The sequence below is a fragment of the Rhodamnia argentea genome, chromosome 1 (assembly GCF_020921035.1).
Source record: "Rhodamnia argentea isolate NSW1041297 chromosome 1, ASM2092103v1, whole genome shotgun sequence".
In the NCBI taxonomy this organism is placed as follows: Eukaryota; Viridiplantae; Streptophyta; class Magnoliopsida; order Myrtales; family Myrtaceae; genus Rhodamnia; species Rhodamnia argentea.
This window is the reverse complement of record NC_063150.1, coordinates 5,105,092-5,122,750: the sequence shown is the minus strand read 5'-3', so window position 1 is coordinate 5,122,750 and position 17,659 is coordinate 5,105,092. Positions and strand designations below refer to the sequence as shown.

Here is a 17,659-nt window from a genome sequence, read left to right as displayed (position 1 = left end):
ATTTTTATTTGAAATGAAGATGGCATTTTAGATTTTTATTTAAAATAAAAAATATTTTAAATCTTTATTTGAGAAAATGGCACACTTCGTGCCTTTAATTGAAAATTTCCCTTTTATTTTTGTCGACGATTGGGACCTCGCAATAATTGGGAATGATCTTATAAAGAATTCAAAGCTAACATGTTGTAAGTTTGTCGGAACTCGGAAGGAGAAAGCCGTAAGGAAGGGGGAGAGAGAAATAAAGAGTTCGCAGAAGCAAATCTCTCTCTCTCTCTCTCGCATCGCAATCAGAGGAAAACCGTCTCGATTTATTTTTATTCCTTCGCATATTCGTTTCCTTCGTCTCCTCCTCCTCCTCCTCCTCCTTCTTGAATCGAACGCGATCGCTTACTCTCTTCCCTGTCTCTCTCACACTCGCGCTGTTCACCTTCGATACCTTCCTCCCTCCTCCAATCCGAACGAACTTATAAGTAGGATCACGCCCGAACCTCGATCTCGGCTTCCGGCGATGGAGGCAGTACAGACGAGAGTGGAGTCGTGGCTCAGGGAGCAGCGCGCGAAGTTCCTCAAGGTGTCGTGGGGCCCGCTGCAGTGGCGGATGCGCTGGTGGCCCCCGTGGAACGGCCACGAGCGGCGGGAGCAGCGGAAGCGGATCCAGCAGGAGTACGAGCGCCGCAAGAAGCAGCTCCAGGATCTCTGCTTCGCCGCCAAGGCCGAGTCGGTCTCCGAGTTGCAGGAGATCCTCTGCTGCATGGTCCTCTCCGAGTGCGTCTACAAGGTAGGCTGGTTAACTCGGAATTGATCTAGGCATTCCGTTCCGAATTTGGTAGGACTGAGAAGGGACGTGGCAGTGTTTGTTTCCGTTTAGCGAGCATAGATGAATGCTCATTTCTGTGTAGTTGTAATGAGTGCTGAGTGGCACTGCGAACTTAACTAGTCAGGACGTTGTCACCTCCTTCATTGCTGTTCCTAGCACGTCTTGGACGTACTTTTTCACTAATGGAAGCCTAGGAGTTCTGTTTGGCTGGTGCGTTCTGCTGCAATTGTATTGCCAGACTATTGAAATCGGGGGAGAGAGTTTATTTCTGTTGGTGAATCTGAAGAAAATAGAGCCACATTTGCAAAACTTTGGTTTCGAGCTGGTGGCTGACTCCGGGCATCTTTGGAAGTTATCTGGGGAAGTGCAGTTGCTTTAGTGCAAGAGAAGTGGCACCATTGCTTGGCAATGGGGCATTTCGATTTGAAAAGCTTTGTAAACCTAGGGCTGGTTGGAGATCTTTTCTAGTGTTTTGTCAATGGCTACAGTAGTTTAGGGTCTGAGGTAGACTGTCTTGTTGCTTGGAAGTTGAGGTCCTTTCCTGTTTTGAGGGGTGTGGATGTTAGTGGGGATTTTGTTTCAGATTGGATTTCCATTTTTGTGGAAGTCCGGATGGCACGTGCAAGACTGAGATTCTTTCTTGACATATGTCCTCCCAGAATTTTGGAATAGTTTTGCTGGATGATCTATTATGTTAGCCATTCTAGGCATGATAGAGATCCCACCTACAGAGTGTATGAGGTATCGAATTGCTAGAAGTCAGCATTTTGACTGGATTTTGTCTTCAATTTTTGTTAAACTGTTTTGGCATTCTTGCCATGCCGTGGAGAGTGAGGGAAAGTGATCATCATGTTTGGTATTTTGGTGTGATTGTCATCATCACAGGATAAGCTGCAGAATGCTTGTAATGATTTGGACTTTAATGGGAGATTATAAACTCAGCAACTAAGGAGCAAGTTGGGACTTGCATGCACATCACTTGGAAGAATTAAATTAGGTTTTATCAATCTTTTTGGGACTAATCTACAGCTCTTACTTTGATCACATTGTCTCTGTAGCACTATACCCCCATAACCGTCAATCTTATAGTTGATGTCTTTGTATACTTCCAATGCACGCTGACTTACTATATATGGATCCATATAATGGAGAGAATAGTCTTTGAAGGTGTAGTGGACCAACAAAGAATGGGGATATTGAGGAGTAAACAGGGATGATCTATTCGCGATTGAATACTTGGGACGGGTTGGAGGGAACCATATGCTTGATCAGAACCCATTTTTTGGTCTTATTGATGGGCTCTCATCTAGCATGGTATCTGTCATGACAAGAAAGTAACAAGTTCTTCTTCCCTATGTATTTGTAGATAGAGTAGGAAGATGTTGGCTAGTCACTGTAATTATTTTTTTATAGCTGGAAGGGGCTTCTGGCCTGGTATCTGTCATAAAAAGAAACTGTTAAAGTTCTTCTTCCCAAAATAATTGTAGTCAGATAAGAAAGATGTTGGCTAGATAATAGTAGTACCTGCTCTCCCATCCCAATGGTTAATGATGCATGTAAGTGTGATGATATTGAGCCACCCGAGCTCGGAGAAGGAAGAGATAAGAGCATCTTATGGAGAATGTGGTCAGAAATCCATGATAGAGTTTGACCATAACAACCGGAGAGTCTAGTAGCCGAAAGCATCACTAGCTTACGAGTGTAATCATTCTATAGCTGGAAGGTGAACCTTGTTTATCTACAACACTGAAGGAGCGGATGGTGGATTGGGTTGATAGACTTTGAACTTGCTTTCTCATTAGTTGGATGGAGTATTAGTAGTGTGATCTGAACTGATGCTGGGGTTTTGGGTATAGTTCTTGACGATTAGTGTGTAGTTGCACCAGAATTTATCAATAGTAAAGTTATGCATGAGAATTAGTTTTAGAAGGTGTAAGAAATTTGCTATATAACATTGTTGCTCCATTTATTGTCATTTTTGGTTTAACAGGAAACCGCTTGCATTTTGGGAACAACGGTCCTCTCATATGATACGTTAGGGGTTTAAATCCAGAAAATTCCTCTTATTTCTATTTTACTAGTTTTCATATTTTAGTGTTCCAACACCTTAGGTCATTTGGTTGATGTCTTTCCTCCATATCCTATTTAATTGATGTGCGGGACCTGACTTAATGCGAGGAAGAGCGTTAAGAGACGCGTTATATGCACATGTTATATGCATATAGTGGGCTTATAAATTATCATGCTAGCATATCCACCATTTGAGTCTCCAACAATTATGTGATAGCTTAACAAGAAAGCCAGTTTCGCATGACTTGAAAAGTCCATTAGTCTTGGAATAGGAAGGTGAAGCAAGAGCTCTATTAGCAAATTCAAGAAAAACCATTTTCACATAACAATATATGTATATTTATCTATTTTACTTCGTGTATCTATTTAGAGAGAAAGGTGACATATAATTATCTTCTTGGCAGAGACCTTCTACTGAGCTTGTTCGAGCTGTAAACAAATTCAAGGCTGATTTTGGAGGACAGGTTGTTTCTCTGGAGCGTGTTCAACCTTCAGCAGATCATGTTCTTCACAGGTTTGTGTCGTTGAATATTGTATCAATATGTCCATTATCTAGCTGCATACAGTGGCTTTCTGCTTTCCTTCTGATCTGTGATGTGAAGTACACTTTCTGTCGACGTCCTAAATAAGTGCAGATTTTATTTAATATTGGTCGAGAGAATAACAGAGTCAAGATATTAATGCGTTTTGTGCTTCCATGCAATCACTTTATCTGATCCGACAGTATACATAACACTGCATTGGTGTCCTTTTGAGATGACTTTACAGCGCTTTAGTAATCTAGTGTTGTAGAATATGTGGCTTGCCTACTGCTCCAAGGCTCAACTTTTATCCCCTCAAATTTGCAATTTTGTTCGTGTGAATGAAATCTCTTTCAAGATTAACTTTTAATTGGCTAAACTGTTTGACAATAAGTAGCTGCATTTTTTTATGGCTTTTGTTTTTTAAGCATTCTTGCCTATTAATCTGTCGAGTATCTCCGCTCCTCTTCCTCTTGCAGGTACTTATTGGCTGAAGCAGGCGATACATTATTTGCTTCGTTTGCTGGTACAAAGCAGTACAAGTACGTACAATGCACAATACAAGCATGCATTAGCTTCTTTTCTGGATCTAACAGTGTTTTTTTCCTTGAATTGCCACGTTGAAGGGATGTCATGGCTGATGCAAATATCTTCCAAAGTGCTCTTTTTCATGATGATATGGAGGATTCAGAAAGTATTGAAGTCACTGAAGCTGTCCAAGTTGATGGTTCAAAGAAAAGTGTGGAAGGTTCATCAAATTCTGTCGGGACTAGGGTTAAGAAGCCAAAAGATGTACCTAAACCAGCTGCTCATCGGGTAAGATGGACTTTGAAGTTATTAATGCCTAATTTCTATGGCATGTCTCGGCTAATCTCTTAATAATTCTATTTTATTCTTTGTTTTATTGCTTAAACTTTCCGCCAAATGCCCATCCCATTCACATATAAGGGTCACAATTGTCTTATATAGGGGTTTATGGCTCGTGCCAAAGGAATACCTGCTTTGGAGTTGTACCGTCTAGCTCAGAAGAAGAAGAAGAGGAAACTTGTTTTATGTGGACATTCACTTGGTGGAGCAGTAAGTATGGTCGGACTTTTAGTTAATTAAACCTGCTTTGCAAGACTAATGATCCAGTTTACTTCCCTCTCCTGTACATCTAGGTAGCAGCATTGGCTACGCTTGCCATTTTGAGGGTTATATCTGCTTCCTCTTTGTCAAAGGAAACTGAAAAAGTTCCAGTCAAATGCGTAACATTCTCCCAGCCCCCTGTTGGAAATGCTGCTTTAAGAGAGTATGTTGCAGAGTTCTTCTACCATGATTTTAGTTGATATTGGTTGTCTCTTTCCCTTCACCTTTCTGTGTTCATGCTGTTGTTAATGACCCAAATTTTAGGATGTGCTCTGACTGATATTTCGGCACATGCTGCAGTTCATAATGTCTCTTAGAGCCTTTTTTTTCTTCCTTTCAGCTATGTCAATACAAGAGGCTGGCAGCAATACTTCAAGAGTTACTGTATTCCGGAAGATTTGGTGCCCCGTATTTTATCTCCTGCGTATTTTCATCATTATAATTCTCAAGTGCCACTGACACCTACTGAAGCTGATCCTGAAGGTTCCCAGAATCTAATGATGAAACGAGAGGGTGCGAGAGAGAAATTAAAGAAAGGAAATGACGGTGAACAGTTGGTTCTGGGATTGGGCCCTGTGCAAAAATCCTTCTGGAGACTTTCAAGACTTGTTCCCTTGGAAGGCATCAGAAGACAATTCAACAAGTTCAGTGGAAAGCAAGTTGATTCTTTAGAAACATCTACTAAGATTTCTGCGGTGGCTGAAGATGAAGTTATCGAAGCAGAGTCTCTTGAGATCCAAGAGGGTTCTGATGGTATTTCTTTAAAACCATTCTCTGACACAGATAAAGCGTCACCGGATATGACAATGCCTGGAAAGATGATGGAAAGCAATGGCAAGAAAGGTGGGGATAGCAGGACATGGCGCAGGGTGCCTTATTTACCTTCATATGTACCATTTGGGCAGGTGTGTTTTTGCGCTTAAGTTTTCATCTTCGCTATCTGTGATTTAGCTGGAAATCTGAGTGCAAGGGTGCAGTAGGGAATTTTTTTAATAATGGTAGAGGTACTAAGAAATTGTACAAGAAGTTAGTGAATAAATAACGTGGTATAGTCTTACCAAGTACTTGAACAAGCCAGCTGCTTTCCACATATGCCTCACTTGTACACTCACTCACTCAAAGTTTGGAACCATATACTGGGCTTTTTAGTACTTCTAGCATGGAGATTATTTGGGTAGATGATACACTCCCTTGAAGTTTGGACACCATTGAGTAATAGTGACAACTTATAGTGGGCTTTTAGTACTACTAGCATACAAGCTATTTTCCTAGATGATAGTGTTCACGTTCTTAGTTGTCAGGTTCGATTGATCCTTCTATGGAAAGCAGTGGCATGAGTTTTTACTTAACAAGGGAAAGGTTTGTTTGTCAATCTATTACAGTTTCTTTGGTCAATGGCGACTAGTTGGTTTTAAGGATTACATATCAATTTACATCAGTTTCTTTGGTCAATGCCAACTAGTTGGATCCTGTGGGTTAGCTGCCGACATCAAGCATCTATTTGTATTTGGTCATAAGACATTCTATAAGCACCTGTAGAGTGTCATTTTTTAAACCCAGTAGGAGCATTTATGTTGGGATAGGGACGTCTGAATTATTTTTTTTTTGGTCTAAGATGTCTTGATTGTTCGGTAAGCTTTTCTTGTTTCCTCAGAGGAGTAATGAAGGGCATAAAAATTAATTTTATTTTGGGCTTGCTCATCTGTGGGAGAAGCATAGTAGCATTCTTGCTGCTTTGCTTTTATCTAGCTCATATGCTTTGCTAATTTCAAGTTCTTTCTGATAATAAGATTATCTGTGAATTTTGGGGTTATAACAGTTGTATCTTCTTGGCGATACATCTGTGGAATCACTGTCAGGAGCGGAGTATTCGAAGATGACATCGGTACGAGCTTTTATTGCCATGAAATCGCTTCTTAGGTTTGGGTAATTTGTGCAGTTTTGATTTTTGTGATTGTTCTTTTTTCTTCTCGAGTTCCTTTTGACTTTTGATTGGCTCTCTAGTTATAGTGTCTTGTAGGATCTCTGATCTTTTTTGCTTCTTCTGGCAAAGGCATTTTCAGGTTAGATCTGTGATTGCGGAGCTAAGAGAACGGTTTCAATCCCATTCTATGAAGTCATATAGATCTCGATTTCAGAGGTAATTTGCCAGAGAATCAGAATCCACCATGCTCATCTTGTCTGCAGTTGAGGTTCTAACAACTTTAGGATCTGTCATTTTCTTTCTTAAATTTATTCTTGTATTTTTCCAATTTTTGCAGCTTAAATGCATATTTGTTATCTTGCCAAAAGGTTGCATTAAATCTTTCCATGTTGTTCAGCTAGTTCTCTTTCCTACATTGAGCGACTTTTCTTATAAGGTCCTATCTACTTTATTACAATGGTTTAAGGCGAAGATGACATTTGAAGTTCTTTTAATATGGAAAATAAACATAATACTTGAAGTTCACCTCATATATTCTTTATGAGTGGAATTTGCTCAACATTTGAATTCATTTTAATCAATTTCCAAGCTTGGACCATAAGTTGAGGCATTTTTGGAGTAGCTTGGCATAAGAATATATTTTCTTTTTTTGAATGTTAACGACTTGACAAATACATGCTAAAATGGTTTTACTGCAATATTCATATCCTCCTAAAATTCAGTGTATCATACTTTTAGATTTCTAGCAACGAAGTTTATTTTCTCTAAACATTTTTAAGAAAGATGGTTATTCACCGTTTCATCCAGGCATCGCTCTTTGTATTTCCCTTTTTGGGAAATCATTTTACCGGTCATCCAATTCTGCACACTAGCACCTTTGGGTTTTTCTTGGCTTATTGCCATGAGTTGTTGGTGACTTAGGTTTGTATTCAGAAAAGGACCGGCAAACGGATCAAGCATTGTTGGTTTTGCTTTTGCTACCTTCATGTTGTCGTTTTTTAAGTGCATCTGTGCCTTGGCAGGATCTATGACCTTTGCATGAGCGATAATGCCTTAGCTTTTCTAGGAAGAGAACAAATGCAGCACTTCCCTCATCTACAGCAATGGCTAGGTCTTGCTGCTGCTGACACTGTAGAGCTGGGGCATATTGTAGAGGCCCCGACCATTCGCTCAGCTACTTCAATTGTTCCTCTTGGTTGGAGTGGTAGTCTTGGTGAAAAGAATGGAGAACCATTCAAAGTGGATATCACTGGCTTTGGTTTGCATCTGTGCACCTTAGTACATGCTCAAGTGAATGGTACCTGGTATGGCCCATTTCACCTCATAGTGTATACACTGGATTTTCCATGTTGGACTTTTGTTTAAGATCCGTCTTGTTCATCAACTTTTATTGGAAAGAGTTGTTTCCTATTTAAATTTATTTAAAGTGAAGACTATGTGAAATGCAGTGATAGCTCTATCAGCATCATGTAGAAACATAAGAAGCTCAGTAGTGTCTCATCATGAAGTGAAACATGTACCCACTTATGCTGCAAGGGATCATTTATAGTTATAGTGAATTAAAGTAGGTTGATGTTCTCCTCAACTGGAGATTTGTAAAATGCATATGCTTGATTGCTGCTTTATCGCACATGAGATGTGAAATGGTGGAGGGCGAGTTCTGTTCCACAAGCATCCTAGCAGACTACCTGAGATGATGTATATATACTTGTGGTGATATTTATTCTGGCATGAGGTTTAGATATTCGATCTATTATCTGTTGTATTCATTGGCTTTTGGTACCTGTTATGGATCGAGACTTGAGTGACAGAATATGTAAAGTAAAGACTGATGCCAAGATCCCATTACTGATTACTGCTATTTACATATGTGGTTCTGACAAATATGTTAAGAATGTTTCCTGGATAGAAACATCTTTTTCCAAGCTGAGTTGTAGCTTCTCCTAGCCGCCTGTGGAATATATTTGCCCATGTGTCAATTCATTAAATTAGTTGCTTATAGGCGGAGGATGGGAATTACGCTTATGTTCAGGACTATTTTTCTTGTAATCTGTGTTCCAGTTTGTAAATAGTGCTTTCTTGGAAAATATATGGTTCTACAGTGTGCTTGTAATACCCCCCTAGAGCAGTCAGCCTAAATTATGCTTGTGAGGTATAACTTCCAGCCATGTTAGTGGAAGCCTTCATTTTCTACTAGCACAGATTTTTTTAGCAGGAGCCGCGGCAAGTGGCATCTGATATTTCCACGCATGAGAAGAAGATTGAGCATATATCCTGAACGCTACGATTACTTTGAGTAGCAGGGGGGATGGGTTCTGAGTGTCTAAGTCCTGTTTTTTTTTTGTTTTTAGCAAAAGCGGCTTTTGTTTATAGTAATAGCAGCGGACTTTTGTTTATAGTAATAGCAGCGGACATCTTCCTCATGTGACATTAGTATTTTTTTTTATCACCATTTTTCTTGTGCTATCTCTATTTTTTTGTTTTGGTGTTAACTTTTGTGTGTTCACTTCGTCATTCTCAATCATTTGCCCTCTTTGACAATTGTTCACTCGACTTAAAAATCTTCCACAGGTGCTCCACAACGGTGGAGAGTTTTCCGTCCGCCCCATCATATTCTTCTGGTCATGATGAGCATGAATTACAAAAGATGCGAGTCTTAGTGGGTGCTCCATTGAAACGACCACCACAACATCAGATTGTTGTAGATCCTTTGATGCCCCCATTTTCTTCGATCCGTTCAGAATCTGTTAAAATGAACGTCGTGCACAACTCAGATTCATCAAACGAAGGGAATATCACATGTCCATCTGATCCAATTGATTTGTGTATATTTTGCACCAGCGACTTTGCCACTGTCTCCAGGGAGGTTCATCTAAGAACTCGGAGAGTCCGACTGCTTGGCCTTGAGGTAGACTTGTTCTAATAATTACTAATATCGTTTTGTGGCACTTGTGTGTTGTCATTCTAATACGTAGAACTTAGTCCTTGTCTCAGTTTTTTAGGCCAAGAATATCACTAAGTATTGCACATACAATCGGTGCAGGGTGCCGGTAAAACTTCTCTTTTCAAGGCAATAATGGGACATGGCAGAACAACGGCAATTGCCAATATTGAGAGTCTGCTTCCAGAGCCTGATGTCCAAGAAGCCATTGCTGGTGGCATTTTTTACTCAGACTGTGTGGGAGTTAATCTTCAGGTAACTTTTTTACCTTCCATTTTTCCTTTCTTATAACAAAATATTTAAGAGCCATTATAAGTTTTCCTGAAGTTCACATACTTTTGCCTGGACCTATACTGTACATGCAATATATATAGTATTTGTGGATTGATAAGATTGTTTTGATGCATTATCTTTATTTGACGTGAAATCTTCTGATTACTTAACAATTTTGGCATTAAGCACGACTGCTGTCTTTCTTTCTTCTTAGCTTCCATGAAACATTTGCTGTTGACAGAAGCAATGTGTCCCCTCCCTCCTTTCCTTTATCTGTCCCAAGCCAGCATGAATCAGAATCTAACTTCTTTCTGTTTAATTAAACTTGTTTCTTCTGTCAATTGTGTAGTTGAGTATTTTTGGTTCACATTCTGCATTATTTTCTGTTTTTTATTTCTTTTTTATTTGATGCAGGAGCTGAAAATGGAGACTTCGCGATTTAGAAATGAATTATGGAAGGGAATCCGCGACCTTAGTCGGAAGACAGATTTGATTGTGCTTGTGCATAATCTCTCCCATCGAATACCTCAATCCAACAGTCCAAATGGAACGGAGAAGAGGCCAGCTCTCTTATTCTTGTTAGATGAGGCTAAAGCTCTCGGTATCCCTTGGGTTCTTGCAATAACAAATAAGTTCTCCGTCAGTGCACACCAGCAAAAAGCAGCCATTGATACTGTTCTTCATGAGTATCAAGCAATGCCAAGCCACACTGAGGTGGTCAATTCCTGCCCTTATGTCATTCCTGGTGCTGCAACCGCTTCTCTGTCTTGGAGCGCAGCTACAGGAAGCTCTGATGGGCAAGTGAATACACAAAGGCGAATCTTTGCTCCAATGAACTTTGTCAGGTTGCCTTTCCAGAGGAAGGACACTGTTTTTCCAGTTGAGGGAGTAAACTCTCTGTGCCATCTTATCCATAAAGTGCTTCAGAGCCATGAGGAAGCCTCTTTAGAGGTAAAATACCAAAAGATTATTCTCTCTTCATATTTTGAATTGTGTGGTTTTCTGGGAGGAATAGTTGGAGAGTATGCTGACCTGGTTTCCTCGTGTGATTAATCCAATTTTTTACAGTAAGCATAATTTGGAAATCATCATGTAAAATTCCGGAAATCTAATCATATTGATGACTAGATTCAACAAGGTCTGACATATAGGTTTTCTACTGGTTTTGCTTGGTGCAGGTCTTACCCATTCTTTCTTGCTTACTAATATGTAATCTGTCATGAGTAGTACTTTCAAGGACCTGTTTCTCATATTACTTCGTCTATAAAGGTTATGCTCTATCAGCATATAAATGCAGTCAGTTTGTCTTCAGTTTAGTGATCGAGTGGGAAATATAAATGGAAATTACTCCAGGGTCAACCTTCCGGTTAGTGTATGGACATCTGATCATTTCAGAAGTTCAATTAATATTGCGTTTATGGATCTATTCTGGTTTTACTGTCACGAATAATACTTTCAAATCAGAAGTTCAATTAATATCGTGTTTGTGGACCTATTCTGGTAGTACTTGCAAATTTTCAATTTGTACTCTTTAGATTTATTAGTAGTATAGTGATCAAGTGCGAAGTAAAGATGGAGATGGTGCACGCAGGTCAAGCTTCCAAGAATTCTGTGGACGTTTGATCATTTCGGCAGTTCAATGAATATCACTTTTATGGATTGCTGTGCTCGTTTTAATCTCTTTCCCAGTAATTGGTTCTCCGTCTGGGTCATGTCCCATGGTGCCACTTGTATGAAGAGAATATGGTTTTGGAAAAAACAATGGCTGCTATCTTGCCATATTTTGTTTTCTTCTGCATGACTGTCGAATCCTGGAGCTTCTTCTTACGACACTGTTTCATTTGAATTAAATCGCAGGAGCTTGCAAAAGAAAGACTTGCCGTAGAATTGGCTCGAGAGGGCGCCATGTCGATTGATATAGACCGAGATTCTCAAGGTAAGTCCTCTTTGTCAGCTGCTACCATTGGTGCTTCTCTTGGAGCTGGTCTCGGTCTTGCCCTGGCCGTGGTCATGGGTGCGACATCTGCCTTGAGGAAGCCATAGGATTGATACGTCCCTGGTGTATTCTCATGGTTGGCTGTTTATCTAGATGTGTGGAGTATAAAATATGTTGCGAGATGAGGTAGGCTTGAGGTAGTAGCTGCAATTGGCCGGCTATTTTATTCATTCTATCAATGTAAATTATTCACTGCCAAGAAATGTATTTCCTCTTGGTAGGTGTGCCCAAATTTTCTACCTTAACATGTGAAGCTCGCAATCAGGATCACTCCGTTTCTCGTATTTTCACATTAAGTAGGCAGCAGCATTTTCTAAAGATTTCTGCAGTTTTCACCCCCGAAGGACGCAGTCTGAATTGACTTTTATATTTTATCTTTTGCTTAATTAAAGTTTTTCTCCCACGAAAAATTTGGACCATTTCTCCACGCAAAAATTGCCACGGAGTTTCATGCATCATTTTTTTTATTTTTTAAGTAAAATTTAAGTTTTGAATTTATAAAGAAAAAATTGGTGTAGATTTGTTGAAAGCTAAAGGCACCAGAATTTGAAAATGAAACTGGCCGCATGGGTAGATATAACGAACCGATAGAAAATGCCAACAGAGAGGGTCCATCCCATGCAACAATACATGCCCGTTATCAATGACTGGGAAAATTCTCTCCTCAGTAATATTAAGTTTCAAATTTTCAGACAAAAAAGAAGAAAAACCGCAGATGAGGGTACAAATTGATGAAATGAAACGGCACAAGAGACTCCAAAAAATTGATGGACCGGACGTGAATGATCAGACATCATCTAGCACAGCATGAGTAGAAACTCCGAGTCGATGAGTCCGTGCCGTTTTTGGCTAGGGTCACGCGATTTACAGACAATTCCGCTTTGTACGAATCAGAGTTGAGGACTTTCCTGCTAATATTCTTGTATATCTCGCGGATAACAATCTCGAATGATATCTGAACATTAGTGGAATCGAGGGCGGAGGTCTCCATGAAAAATAAACCTTCTGCTTCTGCAAGGGCTTTGCCCTCCTCGGTGCTCACCTCTCTGATATTGTCCAGATCGCACTTGTTCCCAACAAGCATTCTTGCGACGGCGGTATCACAGTGAGCTGCATCATTAGTAAACTAGAGTCAAGACTTTCCGACTAGAAAACAGGCACGAGAACATCCAGAAGGCGATCACTTTTTTCCAATGCATTATGTTTTGGGGCCATAAGCAGAGGAAAGTAGAACAGCCTAAGAGCAGTAGCCCTCTAGAATTTAGGGTCAGAAGGGCAGTGTAATAAGGAGAGGCAATAAAATGCTCAGAGAAACTGGCTTCTTGGTTGCTGCTAAGAGTTTACGTGATCAGAGAACACTTATCAGAGTAAATATTAGGTAAGTAACTTGATCAAAGGCAGTCACAGTCCTAAGGGAAGTAGATTGGAACACTTCTCCAAATTACATGTAGAAATCAAATTTCATCTTAGTTAGCCTGTCTATATCCTTCCCTTAAAGTCATAATTTTTGAAGAATGCTGGGGTACCATAGGCATGGTTGATAGTTAGTCTAACAATAATCGATAACGATATACGAGATTCCTTGTTTCAAGTGTAAGTCAAATAACAACAACTCTACGTGAGGCACCCTTTCATGGACAACATTATTAATAAGAGGAGGTCTTAAAAAGTCAGGTTCTTGAAGACTTTATCCGTTTCGAAACTTGGATTTGGAAACAAGACATGAACAGACAAGTTCTTCATATTCCTAAGACAAGAAAACTTAAAACAAACAAATTAGGGCATTTTCATGGAGACAACAATTATGAAACATTAGAGTTCCGAATCTCATGGGCAATTAGTGCAACATCATTCAATATCTGCAGATAGCTTTCTGCTATCAGGAGGGAACTTTAGATCCATATAGTACATTAAGATGAGCAACATATTAATAGCAAAGCAGTTAACAATCCTTGAAGGTAAATAGTCAAATCAACCATAGCTGGGTTGCTTCCAATTGGATGTGAATCAATATGCATAATGCAATTCCAAGCAACAACTCCAATTCGATGCGAATAGATTGTTGGTCGGATCCATCTTACTGCCCAATGAAACTACTAAATACCATAAAATATAGTGTTATAAATTCTTCATAGGAAATTTTTTTGTGCTTCAGTGAAGTACACCAGACAAAATTACTCCCTACAACAAATCTAACCAGTGAACATCTTATTCCTTCGACCTACGATGCATTCCATTCGGCGCTCAACTTGGTGGCAAAAGAAATGAGTGACTATAAGATTCATATCTATAGCAGTAGCACTAATTAGTTCTTCCAAGAATGCCCATCTGTATCCTTACCCATCTTTTCAGGGAAATAAATAGGTTTCAAGTTAGATTTTCTGCACTTTAAATGGAAGTAGATGACAAGACTGAAAATAGCATCGCGCACATGGAGCAAAGAAAGAGCAGCAATCCCTGCATTTGCTTTGGCTCAGTCACCTCTCATTTCGACCGAAGAGGGAAAAGACATCGACACAGCTAGCGAACCAGACCAAAGCGTATAAACACCCAACTCACAGTCTCGCACGAGCAGCTTAAACTCACCAAGCAATCAAGCACCCACGTCTGATGCATGTGATAGGAGGGAGTTTCACTTACTGTCGAGCTCGTCCAGCCACCGCTTGACACTCTCGAAGGTGGTCCTCCGGGTGATGTCGTACACGATGAGCGCGCCGACGGCGCCCCGGTAGTAAGCGGAGGTGACGGCCCTGAACCGCTCCTGGCCGGCGGTGTCCCAGATCTGGGCCTTCACCTCCTTGCCGTCGATCTCCACGACCTGCGTCTGGAACTCGACCCCGATCGTGGCCTTGGTGTTGATGTCGAACTCGTCGAGCGCGAACCGCGAGAGGAGGTTGGACTTCCCGACGGCGGAGTCGCCGATCAGCACGATTTTGAAGAGGTACTCCTCCCCCCGCTCGTCGTCGTCCTCCATCCGGTCGGGGAACGCCGGAGCTGCTGCGGTGGATATTAGAGCTGGTTCGATTAGGGTTTTCGCGGTGGAGGGAGGAGGAGATTGGTTTTATACGGAGGGAGAAGCTGGAGAGTAGAGAGCCAGTGTGAAGATGAGAGACACAGATTTCAACTGACGTTAATGAGCAGGGAAAAGGGGGGTGCGGACAGGAGGCGTAATTGGCGGGGTTTTGATTGACGTGGGAAAAATATTTAAAAAGTTTTTTAGTGAGGGTTAATTAGTTAATTGATTATTATTATTTTTTTTTCTTCCGAATGATTTAGAAGGGTTTCAAATATTTGACTTTTATATTTTCAGCGGTTCTATTTTTACGCCATTTTAATTAGAGGTATCAAATGGGTACATCGGATTGGATTTAGATCGGGTCGAATATGGTCTTACCCATATTGACCCGTCTAACCTGTCTTGACCCATATTTAATGACCCATACCCGACCTAATCGACAACTAACCCATACACAACCTGGCTCATTTTGGCACCGTTGAAAGGGTAGTTCAGTCTTTTCCATAATTAGTGAGCCCTAATGCTCTCAGTATATATATAGAGATGATGTAATCTGAAAAAGATGATGATGTTTATGTTTTTCATCATGGTATCAGAGCCTACGATCGTCACCAAAATCCTTCTCCACTTTCAATTAAAAAAAAAAAAACCCTAGATACAGAGCGGCCGGCGTTGCCCAACGCCACCCTAGTGCTCGACACCCAAATCCTTAACATCCAGATCCGACGAAGCATCATTGACCAGTGTTGCCCAATGCTTGGTGCCGTCGCTGGTCTCGCACGAGTCCCTACATTGTGGCTCTCTAAAGCACAGGGCAAGAATTGAACAGAGAGAGATCAAGCACGAGTTGGCGGTTACTTCTCTTAATGTTAATGCCCTTGGGTAATTTCTCGGTTCTCCCCTGTTGAGCGTGGTGTCAAAAGATCAATGTTGATGGTTCTGGTGACATTCTTTGAATGGTGTTCCATGGTGGCTGCTACATAAATTTTTTTTAAAAAAAAGGGAAATCCCACAAGAGAAAGAAGAAACTGTACCGTGATAGTGCTTCATCAACCAGAAACTTTCCTCAAACTATCCTGTCCTCTATTTTGTCCACTATCCTCAGTTCAGAAGTAACCGAATCGTGGAGGTTGAATTGTCCAACCAGAATTGTTCTTGGTGGTTGATGAAAAGTAACCGAATAAGAAATACCAAATGTGGGATACTACTGAACTAAGGTTCCTGCTTGGTGTTGAAGTTTACTCGCTATGGTAGATTATTGGGTTTGTTAATGCCCTATGTTGATTTGAGCTTCTGTTCTGATGAGCTGTTGTGTCTGGTGGTAATTGGTGGTAATTATTACGTTTCGTGCACAAGGTGGAAACTTCTGTTAAGTTCACTTTTATGTTATTATTGAGTTATGGCTGGAAATTCTGGAAACACAGATACAAGTCTCACTAATTTGAAGTTGACCTCTGTTAAGCTCGATGGGACCAATTACCCTTCTTGGTCTATGGTAGTTGAAACATATCTTTTAGCCACCAAACAATTGAGTTATCTGACTTCATCTCCACCTACGGATAAAACAAAGGAAGATGATTGGCGCTATTAGGACATTGTTATGGAATACTATGGATTCCAAGATTAGTCCTCGGTTTATGCGGTATACATCAGCCAAAGCTATTTGGGACAAATGTGCTCTTATGTTTTCAGGTCATAATAATATGACCCGTGTTTGTGATGTGTGGGAGGAGCTATTTGACCTACGTATTGGAGACATGTCTGCATCTGATTACTATTCTAGGTTTACTACCCTTTGTGAGAAACTAGATACTTATTTGCTTGCCACTAACGACATTAGAGAGTTAACCAAGTGTCAACAAGATATGAGAGTTGTGTTATTTCTCCGAGGGCTTGGTCCTTCTCATTCTTCTCTCCAACAACAAATTATCTCCCGGGGTACTCTTCCATCGGTAGATGAGGTTTTTTCTCGAGTCCTTCGATGTGTGCCCGACTCGGTATCATCGGTACCTGTAGTGAGTGCTATGGTCTCTCAGCCTTCGGGTGGTTGTGGAGGCCGGGGGCGTGGTTCTCGGGCCGTGGCAGGTTTGTCTTTTCACTAGGTCGTGGCCGAGATGGTGGTAGAGGTGCTGGAAGTTCTCGTTATTGCAACCATTGTTAGTGAGCCGGCCATACCGAGCCTTATTGCTATACTCTACATCCCGAGCTTCGTCCATGGGCTGCTTATGCCGAAGCAGTAGAATCTCTAGTACGGAAGGTGGTTGATCGGTCACGGGAGTTACCCAGTACCATTATGCTGATTCACTCCGAGTACGAGTCCTTAGTGCGTCCCAACCAGGTGGTGGATTCCTCTATTGCTATTGCTACTTTGGCACGGACTTCTTCGGGTAGTCCATCTTGTTTATTGTCATTTGCACCCACTTCTTGGGTCATCGACTATGGTGCCACAAATCATATGACCGATAATTTTAAGTTATTATCCGGTATTACCTTTATGTCACCTAGTTCCGTTACACTTGCTAATGGTTCACAATCCTATATCATTAGTCAAGGGAATACAACCTTGGGTCCCTCTCTTACTCTTTCATCTGTTTACCATTTGCCAACTTTCCCATATAACTTACTCTCTGTTAGTTCTCTCACTAAAGATTTGAATTGTTCTGTAACGTTTACTTCCACTCATTGTGTCTTTCAGGATCCGAGGACGGGACGGATGATTGGTGGCGGATATGAGTCCAATGGACTGTACTATCCCGAACAAAGATCTTATCGCTGCGGTCGCTCAGAAGAAAACTACTTCCGACTTATTTCAGATGCATTGCCGTATGGGTCATCCACCACCCGACATTCTTCGTCATTTTTCACCGCTTTCAAAATCTATGAGTCCTATACAGTGTGATGCTTGCCAATTTGACAAACACCATCGAGTATCGTTCCCTTCTCGTGTCTAGCGTCGTGTGTTAAGTCCTTTTG

At 40.9% G+C, this 17,659-nt stretch overlaps 2 protein-coding genes across 2 annotated transcripts; one reads left to right on the top strand and one right to left on the bottom strand.

Moving 5' to 3' along the window:
- Window positions 1-357: 357 nt before the first annotated feature.
- On the top strand, window positions 358-11,988 carry LOC115729729. The gene is made up of 14 exons (XM_048274397.1): window positions 358-778; window positions 3,292-3,401; window positions 3,888-3,950; window positions 4,035-4,224; window positions 4,378-4,485; window positions 4,569-4,699; window positions 4,877-5,441; window positions 6,356-6,421; window positions 6,600-6,676; window positions 7,483-7,764; window positions 9,032-9,368; window positions 9,504-9,656; window positions 10,089-10,625; window positions 11,532-11,988. Exons 1-14 carry the CDS (start codon window positions 509-511, stop codon window positions 11,715-11,717), a joined length of 3,075 nt encoding a protein of 1,024 aa, XP_048130354.1. The 5' UTR covers window positions 358-508; the 3' UTR covers window positions 11,718-11,988.
- Window positions 11,989-12,425: 437 nt separating this feature from the next.
- On the bottom strand, window positions 12,426-14,783 carry LOC115729727 (ras-related protein RABA5b-like). Its single transcript, XM_030660355.2, has 2 exons — window positions 14,311-14,783; window positions 12,426-12,780 (listed from the first exon to the last, which is right to left on the bottom strand). The coding sequence occupies exons 1-2, from the start codon at window positions 14,642-14,644 to the stop codon at window positions 12,464-12,466; spliced, it is 651 nt and encodes a 216-aa protein (XP_030516215.1). The 5' UTR covers window positions 14,645-14,783; the 3' UTR covers window positions 12,426-12,463.
- Between the last annotated feature and the right edge of the window lie 2,876 nt (window positions 14,784-17,659).

What these genes read in the sequence shown, in the direction of transcription:
- LOC115729729 (XM_048274397.1), top strand. Translation starts at nt 509, where the DNA reads ATGGAGGCAGTACAGACGAGAGTGGAGTCGTGGCTCAGGGAGCAGCGC. An exon ending in CTAAACCAGCTGCTCATCGG is followed by an intron (nt 4,225 to 4,377) that starts GTAAGATGGACT and finishes TGTCTTATATAG; the next exon opens with GGGTTTATGGCTCGTGCCAA. An exon ending in GGAAATGCTGCTTTAAGAGA is followed by an intron (nt 4,700 to 4,876) that starts GTATGTTGCAGA and finishes TCTTCCTTTCAG; the next exon opens with CTATGTCAATACAAGAGGCT.
- LOC115729727 (XM_030660355.2), bottom strand. Translation starts at nt 14,644, where the DNA reads ATGGAGGACGACGACGAGCGGGGGGAGGAGTACCTCTTCAAAATCGTG. An exon ending in GTGGCTGGACGAGCTCGACA is followed by an intron (nt 12,781 to 14,310) that starts GTAAGTGAAACT and finishes CTAATGATGCAG; the next exon opens with CTCACTGTGATACCGCCGTC.